Source organism: Mycteria americana, chromosome 2 (assembly GCF_035582795.1).
Source record: "Mycteria americana isolate JAX WOST 10 ecotype Jacksonville Zoo and Gardens chromosome 2, USCA_MyAme_1.0, whole genome shotgun sequence".
Taxonomy (NCBI): domain Eukaryota; kingdom Metazoa; phylum Chordata; class Aves; order Ciconiiformes; family Ciconiidae; genus Mycteria; species Mycteria americana.
Genome location: NC_134366.1, coordinates 74036086 through 74059847, shown reverse-complemented (window position 1 = coordinate 74059847; position 23762 = coordinate 74036086). Strand labels below are relative to the sequence as shown.

The 23762-nt window shown below is 39.1% G+C and overlaps 1 protein-coding gene across 2 annotated transcripts in view; it reads left to right on the top strand.

Annotated features, from left to right (window-relative positions):
• The window catches only part of CDKAL1 (CDKAL1 threonylcarbamoyladenosine tRNA methylthiotransferase), a 434528-nt gene that overhangs the window by 61174 nt on the left and 349592 nt on the right, over positions 1-23762 (top strand). For both annotated transcript variants that reach the window (XM_075493754.1, XM_075493753.1), the window contains one exon: positions 11826-11910. In XM_075493754.1, the coding sequence (XP_075349869.1) occupies positions 11826-11910 (85 nt within the window). The remainder of the gene's footprint in view (positions 1-11825; positions 11911-23762) is intronic.

The following is a 23762-nucleotide window of genomic DNA, read 5'->3' as shown; positions in this document are numbered from 1 at the left end:
GAGGCTTCACTGAGTGGGTAATTCAAGTGATGCCATTGCATTTTATAAAGGCTTTTGGTTTCTGTCTGCTGTGCCTAGCCCAGCAGGTTGTTACCTGAGTGCATGATAGGACTGAAGCAACACTCAATTTATATTTTCTTCTTTCTACCCCACAGACATAGTGAGGGAGAGCCGTTAACATTTCATTAGCTCTGCAGATAGAAGCATTTGTTTAAGTGAGGCTTGTCAGAGCGTTACACCTAAGGGAGATAAAAATGATCTTCCTGGGGCAGATTCCAGTCAATCTTTCTTGATTCTGAAATACTTATTACTGTTTACAGCAAATTCATATGGAATCATATGGCGTGTACAGAAAACCATAAAATTTTCATTTTTCATTCACCTGTGGCTTTGCTGTTAGCATATGAAATTAGCTGCTTATGCTTGACTACAGTGTTTTTTCATACCTTAAAAAAACATCACAGTGTGTGATATTTCCAAATAAATAGTTTAGACAACATTTCTGTGTTTTGTGTTTTTCAGGTCTCAACATGATCAGTTTCTAAAAAAACTGGTAAATTTTAAGTGAAACTCTGATCTGTAAAACACAATCAAATCCTCTTAATCACTTTTACTAAGTAAGCTTTCTTCTGAGACTATAGATAAAGCAAGTGGAGATTTCTAAAGTGTTGTACCAAAATGAGAATGCAGTTGTTTTTCACTGAGCCCTATGAAAGCTAGAGATTCTTCTGGAGCTTGCACATCAGTTGTCATCCTTCTAAGGCAGTTGTTAGACTTCAGCAGATGCTCTAAGACAGTAACACATCTGCAAGAGTTGTGTTTGAGCACTCATGGGGAGTTAGCAGAACTATTGTAATCTGTTTTGGTTTTGGGTTTTTTTTTGTTTGTGGGTTTTTTTTTACCTTGTCCCATAGAAAATATTAAATTTAATCTGCTGTTCAGTGTTTCCTGTTGATTTTCTATGCTACCCAAGTTACTGAAGGGCTGGTTTTTGGGGATGCCTTAAAACTTGTTGCCAAAAAGTTATTGGGTATCAGTGATCTGGCCTGTAAATTATGTAGACTGAAATAGCTTGTGCATATGAATCTAGGCAATGGCTTTGTGTTTAGGAACAGGCCTGAAGTCAGGAACAACTTGGCTAAGATCTTGGCTCATTTGCGTAGACATCCTGGGTGGCTTGATCAAGTTATAGAAACTCTGAAACTGCTTGTCTACTTTTATAAATGAAAAGGAATTGGTGTAGGGCTGGGTGCATATTTAATATGTGGGTGTTGAAGTTAATATTTGCAATGTGTTTTGAAACTTTAGTTGCACGATATTGTGAAAGACTTTTTGTTGATGGTTGACTTCAGACTGTTAGTGACTAAGATAGAAGCAATCAGTCTGTATTTGCTCATTTGAATAACTCTTGTGTTTTGCATATGAAGCTGTATGTAGGGAGTACAAAGAGACAAAAAAGCACTGAATCATACTGTGTGCGCTATTTCTGGAAGATCAAGCAGGCTTAAGACTTAGAGGAGGAGGAGTTACTGGGATTTTTCCAAATTCTGTCAACAAAACAAATTCTACCAGCATTAATCATCAGAATGAGTCGTTGGAGTTATGTTGTTGTAGTGTAGCCTGGCTAAAACAGGATACTTGACCTTGTTTCTAATGTAGTGGGACTTTCCCTGTGAGACTGATAAATCACTCATTAGTACTCTTCACATTGAAATTAACACTGATTGTAAGTCATCAGTGAAGTGAAAGGAGCAGTTGACTCTTGGAATGCATTGAGATTACACTTGTGCCCAAGAGCAGGGTGAAATGCCCACCTTAGAGCACCCGTGCTATGGCACCTGCATCTGCTGCTGCCCAGGATAATTTGGGTGCCTTAACATTAGGTGGTACTGTGCTGAACAGCCCCTGGCTATGCTTATTAGGCTTTCTGCCAAAGCACCTCTTGGCTATCAATGAGATTTCTCCTCTCTTGTTTTAAGGTCTTGTTTTGTTCAGGGAATAGTTGTGTGGTTCACTTTTCTCAAAGTAGTGAAGTCTTTATTTCAAAGGAATGAGCTAAAATTCAGCATGCCTTTTCCACCTTTGACACATAACACCATGTGCAGAGAGACCTTTGACTATTTGATATCGACAAAGGGCCATGAGAAAAAGGTAGCCCATAAGCTCATGTCATGTTGGCAGAAGCTTTGTTTAGAATGTGGTCATGGATCTATACTCATAAATGGGGTACCTGTCCTTTAAGTTGTCTATCTGGGAGCTGTTTGACAAGACAAGTGGAACTGTAGAATGTAAAATAAAATGCAGCACAAATGCAAATGTTTATGGCACACAGCACTGTACCCAGAGTTGAAGATGGACATAACTGAACTATATATTTTGTTTTGATCAACAAAGATAGCAAGCAGATAAGATGTGGAAATGGTCAGTCTCTTTCTTGGGTGGAAGAACTGTGAGATGTTTGATGGCCGCAGATGTGGTAGTAGCTGTGGGCTTAGGAAAGTTAACATTCAAATGGGGAAAAAATTGAAAGGAAGTTATTGAAATGCCCTATGGGTACTGCGGTTTTAGAATGTAATTACCTGCTGCTTTTCAAAAAGAAACATTTCTAGGTTTAGCCTTTTTAAACCTAAATCTTCTTACAACCTCAAGTATCCTTAGGTGCCTTAATGCATGGAAAATTTAGCGAGTTGGAGAAGATTAAGAAAATAGCAAAGTAAGTGTCAATTCCTGTTGTCTGTGCTGGGTAAACAGGCAGAAAAATCAGCTGGACACTGCAGAAGGAGTTGAAATGAAAGTTATAATCTAATTGGTCTCTCGACATTGTTACAAGGTAAATCTTTAAAGTATACTTAATTCTCCTCTTCATGACTTTGTGCAGCTTAGGTGTCGCTAAGGGTGGATGGGCTGAAGCCTTCCTGTCCAGCTCTGTGTGTGTGGGTGCTGCAGTGCAGACCCCGGGCTGCTCCAAGCAGGAGTACAGCTGGAGTAGCCTGTAAGTCTGACATAAGTGTGTAGAAAGTGGGAGAAAAAGGTGGCTTACTCCAAGGATCATCTTGGACCCAGGCTGCAGCCTGTGCTGTTTCTAGAGCAGAGATGGAAAGTATTTAGAGAATGGGATGTTGAATTGAGTAATCCAATGTAAATAAGACTATGTGCTACTGATGGTCACACAGTAGAAGGGGAATGTAAAGTTTATCATAGTTGATTTTTTGAAGCAAAATTTGTTCTTTCATGTGCCTTTTGTTCTGTGCTGTGCCCTGTGTTCAGTACACCTGTGCCAGGCCTGAAGGATTCTGTTGACATGCATGCTCTGAAATTCAGATTATTTTGTCTACACTATTTATAAATGTATTAACATTAGTTCAAAAATACAGCTATTGTATTCTTTCAAGTTCTAGTTAAAAGATATCTTCTGAGTAACCTCAAAGTTGCCCTTCGTTTTAGTGATAGCAGCAGACTCCATAAGCTGTTCTGCTGGCCTTGGCTAACTCCAGCCACAAACTTACAATATTTTGAAGGAGTTTGTTGTGTGGAGGGAGTGATAAGGCACGGTTCCTGGTCATGAATAGATTGAATGGGACACCAACTGGTAGTGCAGTAGTTTGTCCCAGTAGCTGCACGCTACCACCTAAACAGCTGAAAAGAGAGAGGTGTGTTACAGGATACTTCTTATTTGGGAATGGGCTTTCAGAGGTGACTGGAAATATAACAGTATTTTTTTAGAAATGTCACAGACAGACCTGAAAGTATGCATGAGTAAATAAAATTGAGTTATTTGTCTATCATACTGAAATGAAGGAGGCAAGGATTTAACAGGTGGTGTTTTGAATCCAGTAAATAGTGTAGTATTGGTTTTTACTATTTTTTTTTTCCTCCCCTTAGTTGGACTAGCTAGATCTTATGTGTTTGAACATGCTCAGTTCCTACTTATTTGATGTCTTCAGTGGACAGTCCCTGTGCACCTCTGTTGTGGTGCTGGACAGAGAGAAATGTCCTTTGATAGTGGACACAGCATCCTGATCTGGAAGGCTTTATAAAACCTGCCTGTAGTCCAGCAGTAGCTGCTGTTGAGATGTCTACCCACTCAAGAATGAATTTATTACAAATACTGAATTTCTTAAAACCAGGAGAAAACAGAAAAGCTTACTTGTGCAATTAGCTCAGTAATGGAAATGTTAATAGAGAATAAAAATAGTAACTTTGCATATTTGCAGTTTAAATTAGGGCAAGAGGCATGATGTCTGCATTACCTGATTTGATAAGCAGCCTGTCTTTCCTTGTGGAGCTTTAAATAACATATTCACAGGGTGAACCAAGTTGTTCTATTTTCATTAATTGTGGATGAAGTAATTTATGACCAGAGTATCTCGGAAACCCAATGAGAAAACAGAAGTCATGTTGAAATCAAGTTGACCCTTTTGTATTTTACATCCCAATACTGCTGGTAAGACACGAGTGGGACTATTTTAAAAGACATTTGCAAACTGCAAAGTTAGTACTTCCAGCATGCATTTGAGGTTTTTGTATCATTGGTAAATGCATGGTAGGTCTTAAGAGGTGGGAACTGATAATGTGGCTCTGAGATTTCAGACAAATGCCATCTGGAACGTCATGATAACTTGTGCTTTTGATTTGTAGTTGCTGTTGAGGAAGCAGACAAAGGAAAAGTGCTTGCTTGTTTGGAATCTTTTCTGTAAGATGTTATATGAAAGTTGATAGTTAACTATATCTGATACAAAATATTGAGAAGTAGCAAATGGTAACTAAGTATTTTGTGTGCCAAGGAAAGGTCTGGAAAGCAAAAAGCAAAAAAAAAAAAAAAATTTGCTTTCTCCTGTTCTTTTCGACCTTGTTGTGTATTTTTCCTCTGCCAGGCAAAGCCTATTGTCTAGAAACAAATAATCAAACTTAATCTTCCCAGAGGAAGATGTACCTTCCTTCTGCACTGATGACTCACAGCATTTCCGAACTAATATTTATGAAACAGATTCTTTCCCAATACTTGCTGAGGTCCTTCGATGCCCAGTGGCCCAAGAAATCATTAAAGTAACCAGCACCTAATTTCAGTAACCCAGGGCGTAAGAGTGGGTTTCTGTGACACAGGGATGTTGAAAGAAAAGAAGTTTGGTAACTTTGTTCCAGTCAAGATGCTGGATGACTTTTGTTATTGGCTGTGAGATGTCCTCATGCTTAGATTTTTGTGTCTCTTGGGGAGAGGAGATTCATATGGAGTCCATTTGCGAGCACATGCTCCAGATAGATAACTTGGGTGTTACTGGGTCTGACTCCGGAGCACAAAATGCCAAGCAGGAAAATGCCCACGAGGGAAGGGGGCAGAGCTGTCTTGGAAGTGAGAATGCACAGGACAAAGCATTAATGGGGAGGTCTGTAAATGGGAACAGAGGCTAGAGTACAGCACATGAAAGCAGAGAAACTGGAGATATCTGTTGTGTAAGAGAGTTAGAAGTAAAGGAAAATCAGAAAGGATGGGAAGGAAGACTTGAAGAGAGCTTAAGAAAAGGATAGGAGAGCTAGAGGAAAAGGCCATGGGAGAGCCTTCTGTGATTATAGAGAAAGATCATCTTTCAGACTGAAGTTACACAGATTGATGTACAGGATTTAAAAGGATGTCATACAAATTATGAGTCATGTTTTTTGAGCAAGCAGTGCTGAGCAAATCTGGTAGTGGTTTCAGTGCAGAGAAGAGTGATGTGCTGAAAAATCTAAAGAAGGGCTATTCTTTTAGGGCTTCACTATCTATGTTTGTTCTACTTCAGTGCTCTGTGTGTGTGTTGATTTTTCAAAGAGATGTGGTTTGAGGGGGCCTGGAAGAAAACAAAGTTTGGAAAAAGAATTGAAAGAAAAAGGACTTAAGTTAAAACACTAGGGCAAAACCAAGTCAATTGTTTAATTTTCAACTGATAGTATTACTACAGTCATCTTAAGAAGTTCTGCTGATTTATGATTTCTAAAATGATAACAAACTCAAAAATGCTAGTTAGAAAAGAATTGTAAATATTTTCCTCTGTAGGTATACTGATGTTTCAGACTCTTGCCATTTTATCCTCTTAGTATTGCATAATGCAGCCAATTCATGTTTTCCAGAGCTTCCCAATTAAGTTAAGTGTTCAGAAATTTCCATGACCTTTAGGTTTCTTTGTACTCTATGTTGTTTTGCAGAGAGTATGATCGACTTTGTGGTTTACTTCCAGTGTAGCCTTTCTTTTACGGAAAAGATGTCACAATGCAAAAAGGCCATGGTTTTGAGTTGTGTTTTTGAGCATTTAATACAATGCTGATTTGATGTAACTTTTTTCTAAAAATGTCTTAATGTACAGGAGACTGTTTAAGTAGCTCATCAAAAACTGGTCAGCAGGAAAATATCATTTAAAAAATATCATTAGGCTGAATATATGGAAAAAACAAGTTGAAGAAAGAAGATCCCCTTAGAGAAGTTTGTTGCAGGATATAGAAAAGGGCACCTGTATATCCCATATTCACTACTGTAATGGATGTTCACTGTGCCTATGGTTCTTGCTTCAGTTTTGCCTGTCACAGAATGTATGACTTGCTGGAAAACCTTCTGTAAAGGTTAGATTGTCCTCTTCAGTCAGATCTGTGAGAGTTCCTAAACACAAGCCTCTGTTCTTCACTGAAATTTTGGAGGTTTCTCCAAAACCTTTTGGTCTAATGGAGGTTTCTGAGGATGATGGGCATCAACCTGCTGAATGAATGAATCCTGGCTTCACTGTGACCTTACGAGGTGGAGGCTGGAGTTGGAAAAGGTGGCAGGTGGAGACCTTCCAAGAAAGGGTGCACAGGCTGCCTCAGTAAGCACAGCGCTACATTCATATGCTGTTTACCATCCAGACCTAAATAATTCACATCTGTCTGAGTTTATTTGTCAGAGCTATTTTATTCTTTCTTTGGGCACACACTGAACTCTAACAACTACTCATGTCAGAACACTGATTAATATACATATATATAGGTATATATACCTATAGCCAATCCCTCCAGTCCCCTGCCCCGAATAAAGAACCCTAACCACTTCTGTTGCTTAATATTTAGTAATTATGAAGCCTCAAGGTCTTGTTTATACATGCCAACTTGGGTTTGGTGTTTTGGTCCATGTTTGTTTCAGCGTGTCCCTCAAGGCCTTGCATTTAGTGTAAGTGCATCAAAAGTTCTGAAAGCAAAAAGTGACCACTGACCAGTTGCACTCGCAATGTTGTAAACATGCATATTTTCCTGCAACCTGATACAAGAATGCCCTGTTGGTAAATATTTTTTTTAAACTGAAATTTGCTTGAGAAAATACAGTAGATCATGGTGAATCTACCCCAGTGCATGTAATTCTTTTATGTATGAACAATGCAGTAAAGAACTAAGAAAATTCAGCTATCATTTTGAAGAGTTGTGGTATGAACTCTTTATTAATAAATATGTATAACTCATAAATGTGTGTGTGTATATTTATGTACATATAATAAAAACTTGTATGTAAGTATATCTGTATGAGAGAGAATAAGAGTTAATAAGAAAAATATTAAATAAATACAGAAAGAGAACAACTAAATAAGGTAAAAAAATACTATCTCTGTAAGGAGAGGACAAGCCTCTGCTACACTTCTGTTTTTCTTAAATGATTTTTAGGTGTATACATGAATGAGACTCCCTTTCCCAAAACTGCTCAGAAGATTCTGCTCAGAGGGTGAAGCATGTAAAGGGCTGAATTTGAATGTATTTGGGAGATTTTTTTTTGTAAAATGTGCAAGTGTTGCAGTTGTCCCTCAGGCTCCCAGTCAAGGAGCTAATATATTAATAGCCTGGAATCCAAATTGCTCTATGAAATTATTCCTGTTGGGTTAGTGTGTAAGGTCTTTCTAAACTTCAATGTGTTAGTTTTTCCAATGCTGTTTTGAAGAAAGGGGGTTTATTTTAGCTTTAGGGGAGAAGTATTGTCACAGTGAGGCTCTCTCTTCCTTCACACATGGAGACCGTGATATAAGGAGGAACTGAAACCAAGCCCAGAATTGGTGTTCTCTGCATGAAGGCATCTCTCCTCTGTATAAAGACATCACTTGAAAATTGTTATGCTCTACAGTGATGTATGACTGCTATGGAAACTCTCATCTGTTAAATGTATTCCCAGCCTCCTGTCTGACTTTAGTGTTGGCCTCTTGTTATTTAGTCCCACCCTGCCCTGATTCTCAGGTGGGTGTGTGGACCTGAATTTATAAACATTTTACACTGCTGAAAAGAATAAGAAATACAAAGTTTTGCAGTGTTATTGGAAAACTGTTTTAAAAATATGTTTGTTTTCATACCTGGTGAATTTGACTAGGCCAAGAGTTCACCCCTTTTTCGATTTTGAAACTGTACCTTTCTTTGCTTTTCTGTACATCATTCCAAATAAATTTTTACCTATAGTTATCTTTCTAACAGTAATAGTATGTACATTAGTCTGAAAACGTTGTTTTCATGCAGCCCGAGTTGTAGGAGCCTTTGGCTTGTTCCATTTTTGTTTAGACTTCTGTATAGACTAAAATTGAACTTGGTCCTCTTTCCCAACCTGTCAAGACAGGGTCAGATCTTGGTACATTTGCTTTATGTTTCAGATAGCTAAAAGTCTCAATGTTATTTTTGATGACTCCTTTGTAGCCTTTCCCTGTCATAGAAGAGGCCAGTGTTTGATCCAAGATTAATGGTGTAATCTCTATCAACAAAGATTAGAGACCTTCTGAATGTTTTCTCTTATTTAACATAAGTATGTCCTTCAGTTGCTATTTTATGTGTTATTTTAACTTTATGTGCTTCCTAAGTTAAGTGACTGATAGTTAATCCTAAAGGATCATTTCTTTGGAGAAAATGGCAGTGAGAGAGAAGGAAAGATTTTTCGCTTTTAGCATTTAGAGTCATAACTATGTGTATGGGAGAAAAGAATATTCATGCCTATGTGGATACATTCATGATGAGTGCATATGTAAACACACTTAAATCTTTGCAAGCTTTCTTCTGCTTTAGCAGGATGTCAATTCAAATAAGGCATCCTAAAAATGATGTTTTAGCTCTATTCATTGTTCATTGGCTTATGTTATTTGAAGATACCTCAGTCAATACTTCAATACTCAGGATATGCTGAATAGTAGCAAGAGTGACACAAATTTTCTTATCCAAACTGATACAAGCTATTCTGATGAATGCTAGAGCACTTGAATATTTGAGATGGATTATCTTCATTCTTTTATTTGAAAAACGAAGCTCTAACTTCACAAGAAAAATAACTATGCTAGTAATTCTGTACTATAGGTCATGTTTTACAGGATTAGAGTTGATATATGTGCTTCTGCAGATAATTCTGGGATTCGATTCTGTAAATGCATTTAGATATCAGTAGGTTGTGAACATACAGAAAGGTATGGTTCTTGAAGAAAATTATATGCTTATCTGAATGGAGGCAGTTATTTGTTGCATGAATATCTTTTGTCTGAAAACTGCCGAACTATAATTATACCATAACTCAGAAATATACATGTTTCTTTCCAAATTAGCTACGTTGACTTTTCTCTTTAGTCAAGATTCATGTTTTTATAAATTCTGATTTGTGTCTTTTGTAGTACTAATTCACAGTAGAGCTGAAACAGGGATTTTTGTTTTGTTAGTGAAATCTGCTTTTGTTGACCACTTAATTCATTTAAAAAGCACCTTTATGCATTTTGGTGATGTTTTTGCCTATGTGTAGACCAGATATTTCCGAGGAGTATGCATTTTTGGGAGTAGCAACCATTTTTCTTAACTTTGTTTTTCATGATGTGCAAACTAGTGGCATCTCTGCTGGTGAATGAAAGAACTGTTCATTATTCACAGAATCACAAAATGGTATAGGTTGGAAAAGACCTTTAAGATCGAGTCCAACCGTTAACCTAACACTACCAAGACCACCACTACACCATGTCCCTAAGCACCTCCTCCAAACGTCCTCTAAATACCTCCAGGGATGGCGATTCCACCACTTCCCTGGGCAGCCTCTTCCAATGCTTGACCACCCTTTCAGTGAAGAAAAATTTCCTAATATCCAACCTCAACCTCCCCTGGTGCAACTTGAGGCCATTTCCTCTCGTCCTATCACTTCTTACCTGGGAGAAGAGACTGACCCCCACCTCGCTACAACCTCCTTTCAGGTAGTTGAAGAGAGCGATAAGGTCTCCCCTCAGCCTCCTTTTCTCCAGGCTAAACAGTCCCAGCTCCCTCAGCCGCTCCTCACAAGACTTGTGCTCCAGACCCTTCACCAGCTTCCTTGCCCTTCTCTGGACACGCTCCAGCACCTCAATATCCCTCTTGTAGTGGGGGGCCCAAAACTGAACACAGTATTCGAGGTGCAGCCTCACCAGGGCTGAGTACAGGGGCACGATCACTTCCCTAGTCCTGCTGGCCACGCTATTTTTGATACAAGCCAGGATGCCATTGGCTTTCTTGGCCCCCTGGGCACACTGCTGGCTCATATTCAGGTGGCTGTCAGCCAACACCCCCAGGTCCTTCTCTGCCAGGCAGCTTTCCAGCCACTCTTCCCCAAGCCTGTAGCGTTGCATGGGGTTGCTGTGGCCCAAGTGCAGGACCTTGCACTTGGCCTTGTTAAACCTCATACAAGTGACCTCGGCCCATCGATCCAGCCTGTCCAGGTCCCTCTGCAGAGCCTGCCTACCCTCCAGCAGATCAACACTCCCACACAACTTGGTGTCATCTGCAAACTTACTGAGGGTGCACTCGATCCCTTCGTCCAGATCATTGATAAAGATGTTAAACAGAACTGGCCCCAACACCGAGCCCTGGGGAACACCGCTTGTGACCGGCCGCCAACCGGAGTAAACTCCATTCACCACCACTCTTTGGGCCCGGCCGTCCAGCCAGTTCTTTACCCAGCAAAGAGTACACCTGTCCAAGCCATGAGCATCCAGCTTCCCCAGGAGAATGCTGTGGGAGACCGTGTCAAAGGCTTTACTGCAGTCTAGGTAGACAACATCCACAGCCTTTCCCTCATCCACTAGGCGGGTCACCTTGTCATAGAAGGAGATGTGGTTGGTCAAGCAGGACCTGCCTTTCCTGAACCCATGCTGGCTGGGCTTGATCCCTTGGTTATTCTCTACATGCCGTGTGATAGCACTCAGGATGATCTGCTCCATCAGCTTCCCCGGCACCGAGGTCAGGCTGACAGGCCTGTAGTTCCCCGGGTCCTCCTTCTGTCCCTTCTTGAAGATGGGCGTCACATTTGCTAATCTCCAGTCAGCAGGGACCTCCCCAGTTAGCCAGGACTGCTGGTAAATGATGGAAAGGGGCTTGGTGAGCTCTTCTGCCAGTTCCTTCAGTACTCTTGGGTGGATCTCATCAGGCCCCATAGACTTGTGAGTGTCGAAGTGGTGCAGCAGGTCACTAACCATTTCTCCCTGGATTATGGGGGCTCCATTCTGGTCCCCGTCCCTATCTTCCAACTCCAGGGGCTGGGTACCCAGAGAACAATTGGCCCTGCTATTAAAGACTGAGGCAAAGAAGGCATTAAGGCATTGTGGGGGGAAAAAAAAAATTACAATGGAAATGCTAGTGTGTGGTTTTGTTTTTTTTTTTTCTAAAACACAAACCAACAAACAATGAACAAACAAAAAACCTCTTCCAAGAATGTAATTGTTTTAAATGTTGACTATAATGTCATTTTGTAAATAGTCAACCTATTGATAATGGCTAAGTTTGGTCTTTTTTTATATCATATAAAGTAGGAGTTGACAGGTAGGCTAATTCTTAACATAGGTTTGTATCTTTCTGTTTTCTAGACAGCTCCGCTGAAGCAGATTTATGGTTGCTGAACAGTTGTACAGTAAAAAATCCTGCTGAGGACCACTTCAGAAACTCAATCAGGTAAGTTGGTTCCCTAAAAAGGTACTTAATTGTCAATGATTATTGCATGCTTTAATTTTAAAAGCTTCGTATTTTCAATCTAGAAGTAATTTTGTGTTTTAGAGCAAGAAGTGTGCTGAGTTTGAGTGTTACAATGGTGAATTCTCTAGAATAGACTTGTAAGGTGCAGTGTATTTTTTTTTTTTTAATTAGTTATAACTTGTAAGTGATTATCTGTACACTTATTTAGGAGAACTGCTGGCCTGTTTAGATAGGGGCTTCTGTATAACTTTTCAAGACAATGTTGTAATATTCTTCTGAAGAGTTGAATATTTGTTTTTTTTTCAAAAATGTGAATTGTTAGGCTGTTTCTTTTTTCCTCTACTTAAATTTTACATAATCAAGCCCATCTTATTAAAAGGGTATCAGGTACGTACTTAAAACTAACTGTTTCGCTATACATTTTCTTAAAAGGTGAACTGATTAGCCTATAATAAAGTCTTGTGAAGAATGTGTTTTATTTCTCTGTAAGATTTCGGTGATGTTGAAAAATATGACATGGTAGTGACTTCTGCCTCTGACTTCTGCAGAAGTATAGTTGTGATGAGAGTAGCTGGAAAACCTGTACACTTACAGCTGTTATTGCTCAGTATAAATAAATGTTGTGGTATTTTTCTTGTAGATTGTCCGTTTAGTAAACAAGTGTGGGTATTTATGCAGTCGTTTGTTTAGTGTGGCGCACTGTGGATGGACTGTTTGAAATCCATTTTGGTTAGAAAAATGTAGTTCTTGGGAAGCAGTGGGCATGCTCAGGAAGGTAGAGAGGAGAGAGAAGCTGGATATAAAGTACCTGCTTGCAGTGCTGGAATTACTGATGGGGTCCCTGGGGCTGTAACCTGGATCAGAAACCATTTGCCCACAGTAGGTGGCACAGCAGAAGCTTCCTCCACTGCTCAGAGGGCTTCACTTCCTGTGTGCTGGTGTTGCACTTGGTTGAGAGACTGTTTTTTTGGCTTTTTTTAGTGTTGCCAAAAAAACCAAAAAAACACCAAAACACAAAAACAAACCAAACCAAAACAAAAAAACCCCAACCAAACAAAAAAATTAAAAAAACCCCAAACAACCCCAATGAAAAAAAGACAAACAAAAAACCAAACAAAAAACCCAAAACAAACCAAAAAAACCCCCCAACTCTTCCCAGAATACTTCCAGTTAGTGTGTGTTGGCCAACAGAACTGATGACAAGATCTTTTCCAGTTCAGTTGTGGCCATCTTTCTATTTTACTAATCCTATGCCAGAATTGATGTGGTATGGTGTGTGTCCTTTAACCAGTAGAATAGAGTTGGTTAAGAAAGAGGGTCTAACTAAAAGCAAATGACCAAAAATATTTCTTTGAACTTCATGTTTCTGTTGCCGCGCCTATTAATGAGCCTGATGTTATTTGTAGCCTGGGTTTATTCCTCTTTTTCCTTACTTCTCCCTATACTCTTTCTGTTCTGACACACAGATACTCTGGTTGTTCTCCATTTCTTCTCTTTGCTGAGAGTCACTCCTTTCCTGTAGCATGCATCGTTCATTCTCTACTCTCAGATCTTGGCAGTTCCTAGTTATGGAGAAGGACAACTTTTGTTGTTGTTTCTGACCATTTTTTATAATGTTCATTAAACGTAGGGGAGAGAACTATAAATGGGTGCTCTTTCATGGGACTTGGAACTGAAAGACTAAACATCCTCTGTCTCAGGAAAGAGCAACTACTGCTATATTTGGGCTTTACAATAGTGAGGAAAGCTTGTATCTCTAAAGAACACAACTTCTCCCAAATACATCTTAATTTGTTACAGCAACAAACCCAATGCATGAAGTTTTGAAGTGATACAAAACTAACTGCCATTATATCCTATCATAACAGCTTGTTGGTAGCTATGGAGATCTTTGTTTTTCTCAGTTGAGTAACAAATTAAGCATTTAGTATGTGGATTGTGAAAGCAAACATACTTTGAGTGGAAAAATTAATACTCAGCACAGTAAGGTTCTTTCAAATTAAAAAAAAATCAGGCTGAAAGTGTTATGTAGCATTTTGCATGTCACGTGGGAGAAGTATTTCAGTTTTGTTTATTCTCTGCCCTCTGCAACAGTTTCTGCTATGTAACTTTCCTTGCATATATGACTTTAAAATGCACTGATTCCAACCAGTGGTAGTGTGTTCATGCTGGTGGTTGAAGAATGACTGTCTGAGCAGCTGATCCCTCGCTAATACCGTGTGCCAAAGGCTGTGTCAGAACCCAACAAGTCCTGTAGGTTCAACCTTTTTTGATCTGATGTTCTTTTAAAAACAAAACCAAACCACTCCCAAACTCTCTGAACCTTTGCATTGGATGTGCAGATGTGTATAGCGGATACAAGCCAACTGTCAGTATAATCTCTGTGCCTCTTTGTATAGCTCTTAAAAGTAGTCTACTGCTCTTCACTATCAATAAAGTTGAAGCTGCTGAGCTGGAGTGCTGATATAGAGGGCAAAGAGTTGCTTAAAAACCGTTAGCTTATGGATGGGAATTAAGAGCTTTTCCTGTGCAGATTTTATTCTCAGTTGGTTAATCATAAAATAAGATTAAAGGCAGAGGTAGGCAATAGTAATAAAGAATTCCCAGTATGATTAAGTAGATGGAGTTTAAAAAAAAAACCAAACTAGTATCCTTAAAAAAAATACGAAGGTTGATTCAACAGAAAGTAGGAAATAAAGAGAATAAACTAAAGCAGATAACTTCCATCAAGCAAGTTTATGAAGACTAAGATGCAAATAGCTAGGAAAGGAAAACTAATCCCTTGAACAAGTAAAAAGAAGCAAAAGACGGAAGAAACTAACATTAAGAAGTGAGGCAAAGGATACCACAGAGAAACAGTCCCCATTTGGTATAGGGGGGCTCAGTTATATTGCAGTAACTCTGCTCTTCTGTTTTAGTACTTTGCTAAATATCACAGAACATGCGTTATCCCCAGCCCTAGCTTCCCAAAATTCACAAGAGCATGTAACCCCATGGCTGAAAACACTTCTGATGAAAGATTTGCTAGTAGCTGGTTTTGGCAGGATCCTACCTTAGGATAGGAGGAGCAGGAGATAGTCTGTTGTTTAAATGGCTCCAGTTTGCAGCTGTTATGAAATGAGAACGTGTGCTTCTTGGAAGGGGGAAGCGAGAGCATGGAGTACAGAGGGGAGAGGGAGACAAGGGCATAGGAGCTAATGTGGCTGTATGGTATTACTTGTGCAAGCAAGTCGATAAGCAATCGCTTATCACATGGTATATGTAGAGGTGAACAAATTATGTCCGTTTGTCTATCCCTATGTTATAACAGTGTAGTATAGATAGTACTACATACACAGAGCCACAGAATGGCCGAGGTTGTTGGAGACCTCTGGAGATTGTCTTGTTCAGCCCTGCTCAAAGCAGGAACAACTAGAGCAGGTGGCTGAGGGCTGTGTGCAGGCAGGTTTTGAGTATCTTCAAGAGACTCCATAAGTGCTCTGGGCCACCTGTTCCAGTGTTTGACCATCCTTATAGTAAAAAAGGGTTGTCTTAGGTTTAAACATCGTATCTTGTATTGCAGTTTGTTTGTTGCCTTTTGTCCTGTCACTGGGCACCACTGTGAAATGCCAGGCTCTGTCATCCCCTCTCTCCCCCTTAATTCTCCCCATCAGGTGTTTATACTCATTGGTGGGATTCCCCTGACCCTTCTCCTCTCCAGGCTGAACAGTCCCAGCTCTCTCAGCCTCTGCTTGTATGTCGGATGCTCCAAACCTTTGATTACCTTTGTGGCCCTTCCCTGGACCCCTTCCAGTTTGTCCCTGTCTCACCTGTACTGGGGAGTCCAGAACTGGACCCAGTGCTCCAGGGCTGAGCAGAGAGGAAGGATCACCTCCCTCCATCTGCTGGTGATGCAATGCCTAATGCAGCCCAGGAGGTTGTTGGTGGTCTTTGCCGCAAGGGCACATTGCTGGCTCGTGGTCAACTTGGTGTCCACCAGGACCCCTAGGGCCTTTCCTGCCAAGCTGCTGTCCTGGTCCTTGGGTTGTTCTTTCCCAGGGGCAGACTTTGCACTACCCATTTGTTGAACTTCATGAGACTTACACATTACATTAGTTTAAGAAAATCTCATTTTCATTAAATTTGATATTAAAATAAACTCTATGAAGAAAATAATTCATTTGGGTTAACCCAGTGTTTATTGTGAGTGATCTACTTGTCCTTGTAAAGATGTGATGATTCTTGGGTATGTTGTTTTAGAACATACCCATTCTTGGGTATGTTGTTCAGGCATTTAGAAATACATTCCTGCAATTAATTTCTGTTCTGAAAGAAAAATAAGTGCTTTTTTTCTGTCAAGGGCCCATAGTTTGGTTGGTGATGGATATACCTATTGTGCTTTACCAGCAGTAGTTGCTGGGCATTCCTGGGAATTAGCAGCTTTTGGAAAGATCCAGGAGTGTTGAATCTCTGACCACTTTCTCTTCTAGATGTATTGAACTCTTGCTAAAGTGGTGGGTTCCCCTGGCAGGGAAAGCATGCCACTGGAAATACCTGTCTACCCTGGCTTGTTCTTACAGTCTTCAGTATCTGTGAATGGCTGCAATTCCAGATAGGGTGTTAGTTTATTTATCCTTGATGTTGTGCTTTTTAATTGGCCTGTGTACACTGATTTAAGCAGAAGGATTTTTGAATTTTAAGTTACAGTTCAGAAAACCCTGGCAAACCTAAACCACAACCATTAGTATCTTTGCTCTACTATATGCTGTACTACAGAAAGTGCCCCCGAAAACACGTTGTTCAAGGTGTCACGCTGAACAAAATGACTGTGATGTTTTTAAAGCCTGTAATGACATAGTACCTCAAATACAGTTTTTTGGAATCAAATGCATCAAGGTGGGTTGGATTCAAGGACCTCTATCTTACCTGGAGGTAGTTTTTGTCTGCTTCTGCAACTGGTTCTGTCAGTGCTGGGTTTTTTTATCCTGTAGTTCAGTTAAGCAGAAGTTAAAGGTATTTTATGGAATGGGATATGTTTTTCCCTTTCACATTATTTCTTTTAATAGTGGCAGGTATTTTCTTTCTCTGGTTACTAGTCAGATACAATATAGCAGGATTCCATTGGAGAATGCATTCCTGTGCTAAAGGCAGCAAAGTGTTTGGGATGCTTCCTTGAGAGTTTGTCGTTGTAGGACAGCTGTGCCTCAAACTCCTCACCCTGTCCTGTGACCTGAGCTGGCTTTACCCTTGAGATGGACAGAGCTAGGATATTGCTCTGTTTTGAAGTCCTGTAGGGTAGTATGTAATAACATTAAATTGACTTTAAAAACTTCTTAAATATTTGCTTATAACGTTTTGTGAAGTTGACTTAATTTTGCCTTAGAATTTAGAATGAAATAATACTTTTTTAAAGGTAGCCTATAACCTATATTTAAAAGTCAGTCACATCGGTTTTTTGCTGATAATGTTTTAGTATGATATCTTTGCTCTGGACCTGATCATCTGTCAGTGTGACTGACTTACATGAGTTAAGTCTATATGTATATAGGTGTTTTATAAACAGTATAAATAAAAAAGAGTAAGTAAAATATCATTAATGTCCTTCCAGAGAGATGTCACTATATTTATTTATTTTTGGGGATGTTGGGTAGTTCTGTGATGGTTTGTTTCAGTGTCTCTCCTTTGTGTGTTGGTGGTGTTTTTTTTTTTTTTTTCCCCCCAATGGTAGAAGGTTGTCAGCTAACATTTTCTGTTGTTTATTTTATTCAAAAGTAGCTTTCTTAAAACTTAGCTGTTAGCAGCAGCAAGAATAAGCATTTAATAAGTAAGTTGCTAACCTTAACTTCCGTAAGCCACAGTAAATCTGTTAAGGCTGTTTGATGAAGAGAATTAAACATAAGAGCATGTTCTAGAGGAGCTCGCACTTTGCTCTTTGGTCTCACACTTCATTGATTTCTGTGTGCTCTGATACTCCTTTTTTACGGTTATGTGTCAGATATGTAACCCAGTTTTCCTAATGACCTCCAAAAATTCAGAGACTGTTGTGTGTTTCTAGCTAGCCATCTTCCCCCTTGCTTGATCCTCTCCCGAGTTACTCGTGTTCAGGGACTCTGGCTTTTCCAAAGGAGTTCTCTTGCTGGTTCAAGTATTATGGATACTATTCTGGGGGCTCTCTTATCGAAATAGCCAGAATGATGTAATTTGGGAAGTATGATGTGGTTACGCTGTTTAGGTGTTCATGGCTTGTCTCATGGTATGGAATAAGTTTGACCGCTATAATCTTCTTTGTTGCTATATATTATTAATATGTAACATTAACACATATTCTTTTACCTATGTTGCTGCATTCACTTTAAGGCATGCTCCAGGGTGTATTCAGCCCTTTTGTTTCTGATAGCTATGTGTTGTGACAGAAATGTGAGGGCTTTTAGCACTGAAGTAGCACTGTGTGGCTTCCAGTTCTGTCCTTGCTTCAGTTTTCACCAGTTCATGAATAAACACTATGTGTGGGATCTCACTTTTATGCTAGAAGGAGCATCAAAAACTGCAGAATTTGTTGAAATGGTAGTTTAACAGGACTTTGATCTTAGACCATGCAAATTGTTTAAGGCTCTCAGGTCCAAGTGGACTAAGTTGAAGAGTAAAAGGCATGACTACCTCTGGATGCTACAGAATTTCTGTTCACCAAATGCAAATGTGTTTATGTTAAGTACAGAAGGAGGTTATTCTTTAAGAAACACAAAAGCTTGTTGAGAGATAAGAGATAAGAATAACTTTCTGCTGCTTGTCATCTTTGCAAGTGAAAATGACCCTGGAAGAAGGTTTTTTGTTTCTTTGTTAACATTTGTGAATGTAATTTATATGAAGCACTTTGCAAATTGAGCAAAACTAAAAATTGCACACTGAATTAGAACCGTGTTACTGCTTGCTTTAAAGCAGCATTAAGCCTTTTGCTTTTACATTTCCAGTGTAAAAATAGACTCTGATTTACACTCGTTTATACTGCTCATACACTAAAGTTTAAGCTGTGAAGTACCTCTAGAAGAGGAAACGTAAGTATTTCAAAGCTCTTTATTGTATAGATCCCGTTAGCATAAGATGATCACTTCCACTGTGTTTCTGAGACGAGTGTCATAGCCTTGCTGTTTATTGCATTTTACAGAAATAGTGTGTTGCCATGACTTTCAGTGTTTTGTGTTGGAGTACTTAAGGTAACAGGACAGCTCCGAGAACTGTAGCTAGGAGTACTGCTATTTTCTGCTCTTCTTGTATTGAAGAAATCTGGGGATGAGCTGGATTCTCTGAAGCAAAAATGCCTGTGGAACAAGCTTCATTGGCTGGGAAGAAACTTGGCACTTGAGTTTTTTAAAGAGAAGTTGCCAATAATATTCCTTCTTGCTCTGATCCTCTAAATTGGTCCAGATAATGTTGATGAAAATCTTATCATTTTGCCATGCTGAAAGCTCACATGCTCACAGATTGAGAAAATGCTTGCATTCAGGATATATGGTGTATTTGCTGTGCAAGAGAAACATCTTCCCCAGATAATAGGAGTTACTTAGTTTTGAAGGGAAGCTATAAATCTATTAACTAGAGTTTTAAATCATAGTTCTTTTCTAAGAACAGCCGGAGAAGCTTATGTAACTAACTGCTGCACTCTGGCTTCATCAAAGCCTTGAATGGGATAGATTTATGCATAATGCTTACGTTTTTACAGTCATGGGAGATCTGTAAAAATCTCAGCAATCACACACCATTAGCCAAAATTAGTTTTAAAATTAGTTTTGTAGCATAACATAGGTCATTCTGTTTAATAAAGAAATAAATGAATTTTTTAGAAAACACTCTAATCTTTGATATAAAGTGTACAAATTAACTAGTTGAAAACACTGAATACTTCTCTTGTGTTCGGATGGTTTTTTTGGTTCAGCATTTTTCTGGCAAAAATGTCTAGAAGGGTTTTCTACTTCAGCATTTGAGATTTTCATTTTTCATATAGCTATGCTTATCCATATTACGAAACACTTCAATGGATTTTATTTTTATGTTCATTTTACTAGTTAACATTTCTCAGCTTGAGTAATACCAGTTTCACTGTTATGTAGTTGGTTAAGCTTTATCATGGAGCATAGCATTGTGCTCTCTGGCTTCCAAATGCTGCAGAAGTATTTTATATGCTTAGATAGAACTGGAAGTCTTCATTTAAAAACTTAGTGATCTGGTAAGTTTTTTGTCTTCTGTTGAAACTTACTGAATATTGTCATCCATGCTTTTATTGTCGTAGGTTGATAGAAGACATAGCTGTTGGTGAAGGATTCTGTGATTTAAATGATGTTTGTTAGTGGAAGGTTTTTTGCTGCATTTTAGTGCATTCCTTTTCTTGCACCTATCTCTGCTGTAAAAGAGAATGTTAAAAGCTGCTTGACATGATGCTATAAAGTGCAGAGAAAAACCAGACCATGTAGAACTGAGTGTTTTCCATTGTGTAGTGTTTAGAAGATAAAAGGATTATGGACTGCTTGTGATTATGTGTGTTGCATGGCTGCATTTTGCAGAGATTTGCAAAAGCCTGTGTTATAAACTTGTGTGTACTTTAGTTCAATATTCAACAAGGTAAAAAACATAGTACAAGAACAGGGCCTGTTAAAATAAACTTTTAAACATAATTCTGGAAATCTTTTTGACTTTAATATGAACACATTTGGGACTGTTTGAAGTACTCCATGAATTGATGCTTTGAGAGGTTAGTTAGTGCAGTGGCTTTAGTTCTACACTGCTTATTAAGCTTCGGATGCTTTAGGGGGCTAATTAGGTTTTAGAAACTCTTTAAGACTTGAGCCAGATCATTAGGGACTGATGTATATTTGATTGCCATTTTAAAGAAGAAAATATTACCAGGGCATGAGAGGCCAACTCTGTTTTATGACTTGATATATCTATATTTGAAGGTTTTGATTGGGCTGTAGTTAGAGGTCCCCAGCTATGTAGGTTCCTGGAGCACTGGTGCATTACAAGCAGTGTTTACGTCCCTTTGAAACAATGTATATAAACAATGAACAAACTGAAAATCAGTTAAGTTCATTGGTAAACATACAAGATACAGTTTTCTTTGCAAACAAATGCAAATCTATTGCACTCCAGTGGTAGGGGTAAACAAGGAAAGCTTCTGATTTGGGAAGTACAGCTCCCCTGGTAGTTTATGGAGTGACACTTCCGCCTTTCTCCTCATCATCCAAAATGGGGACACAGCTATACTTAGTCTTTTTTCAGCGTTTTAGAACAAGAACTGGCATACATGTATAACCATCTGAAACCTGTTATAAGAAGATGAGCAACACCAAAAAGGGATTTAATTCTCTTTAGACTGCATTGCTGATGTTATCTTTAGCTGAAAGACCAGTTCTTCTTCCCCTTCCTCTCAGACTTGGGCAAATTGCATAATTTTAGGAAACCTCTCCAACGAAACAGATATACTAAAATTAGCAAAAGTAAGCATTGGGCTTTCTCAGTCTTTGTCATGCTGTTCTGTCTTATGCTTGCTTCAGGGGTGTGACATTCCTGTTGGGCTCTTGGTGCTGGCTGCCCTCTCTTTGCCCAGACCAGGGTCAGATACAATAGAAACGATCAAGAAGATGGAGGCACCATTTTGGGCTAGAAGTTTCACGTTTTTTTTGTTACTTAATCAAAGGCTTTAAAGAAGAGGCTTTGTGAGGGATGGGATAAACTTGGACAAAACTCTGCTTGGTCTCACATTATAGGCATTTGCATGAAAAGCATGTTAAAACCTATTTGAAAATGTCTCGCCTATTTTAGCAGGCTGAGGACAATGATTTCTCTTCATCAAAGGAGGCCTCATTCTGAATACAGTAATGCTAAACTTCTAACACATTGGTTAAAGTTCTTCCCTTGATTAAACTCACACTTCAGACTAGCAGGTTAACCTCTAGTTTGTCCTGACTAGTCAGAGTTTTCTGTTTGTTTGCAGTTCAAAAAATAGGCTACTAAATAAAGATTTAAAAAATCTAGTTTGAGTTATGATGTGGAAAAGAGTAAAATCCACCTCTGCGTATATGAATTTAAGGAATGTGAATGGTGGAGTGGAATTGGAATATTAACAATTTGTAACTCAGCATGGCTGCGGGTGGAAAAGGCTCCGACTGAATTTGCCCAAGCAAAGAGCTGTCGATGATTCATTAAAAGCTTGTGGTTCACACGGTGGTGAGATAGTGGATGACTTACTGGAAATGGAAGCAGTCTGAGACATTGTAGTATGCTTTTTTTATGACTTCAAACAGTAGGCTAGGTGTTTGGCTTGGAAAAATACCTGTGACTTGTCCAAGCAGACTGTGACCAGTAGTGGACTACTTTAGCTGAACTTTCTGGATTGCAGTTAGTTTGGGGGTGTGTGGTCGGGGTTCTTGGTGCCTCTGCCACCTGACATTCATCTCCCTTCTGTTGGGGGATTTCTTTTTTTTTCTCATGGGAGGTAACCGAATTAATTGCTCCAGCACTAAAAAGTGCGCAAGAGACTAAAACATTTTAGATTTGCCTCAAAGATGTAGTAGCATTACTGAGAGAGGACATAATATTAATTGAGGTCCATGGAAAAGAGGTGGAACAGGAGCAGGACAGAGCTCTGATTGGTTTGCTTTGCCTGCATACAGAAAGTGTAGTCATAAGAGATGAAAAAGGCTTTGGCATGTTTTGGGGTTTTTTTCTTGCTTTTCTGAGCGTGTGTCTAGTAATCAGAATATTTTCAACAAGCTGCTGAAGAAGAGAACAGCACACTGATTCTGCTTCCCTTTTTAAAAGGATTTTTCCAGCAAGGCTAACTTCTTACTTTTCAATGGGACAGGTGTTGGGCTAAGTAGAAAATAAAACTTTCCACACTAAGTGATCATTACTGTTTTAAAAGTTTCATTATTGAAGTCTTAGTAAGAAGTGGAGATTGAGAGTTCTCCTTAAGATGAGGAAAAAGAGGGATTTTGCCCACATGTATATTAAAAAATGTATATGATGAATATTAGAGTGATAAAAGGGTATGGTTCAGTAGTATGAAGAGGTGCTCTTGTTAGCTGTTTTTAAGGTGGATTATTATCAGCTTTACAGAATCAGTGTTTTGCATATTATATGACCCCCTACCTTAACAGGTGTTTTGTTTTACAATTTCAGGGCAGATGAATTGAGCAGAAAAGGTTAATGCCTTGAGTGCTGGAAGCAGGTGGTTGATAGCTTTGAATATTTATCTAATTAACTGCATGTTGGCTGTTGTCCTAGCAGGCCTGACTTTTCCTAGGGAGGGAGCGTAGGAAAGCATGCAGAAACTCGCTGTAGCAGGATTAATGCAGAAGTCAACATGATCTAAACTTGTCCTTACTGACAAGTGTGGTTTTTATTTGTTTTTGGTTCAAAAGACTATCTACTAATACTTAACGTGTGTTTGTCCTAAAACAGAGAATGCTTGCTTGTCTGGGTGAGCTTGAGTGGAAAAAGCATCCTCTCTCATACTTCTGAAAGGGTGTTGTCACGTGGTTATGTTTAGACGCTAACTCCGGAAGGGCAAAAACAATGTTGGGAATTTTTGTGTTTTGTCTGTATTCAACAAAGCTCTTGCTTTTTACACTGAGTTTTGTTGTAATTTGTGTCTCTTTGTCTAATGCACATCTGTAAAGACTGTGATGGTAATAATGAGATTTTATTTTGGTATATTTAGTCAAAGGAAGTTGGGATATTGCCAGTGCAATACAGCAGTTCACATTTGGCATTGACTACCTCAGCTGCTATCTTGACTCTTGGTGCCCTGCTCTTGTGAGGGACATGAACATGGACAACTATTTCTTTTGAATTTAACT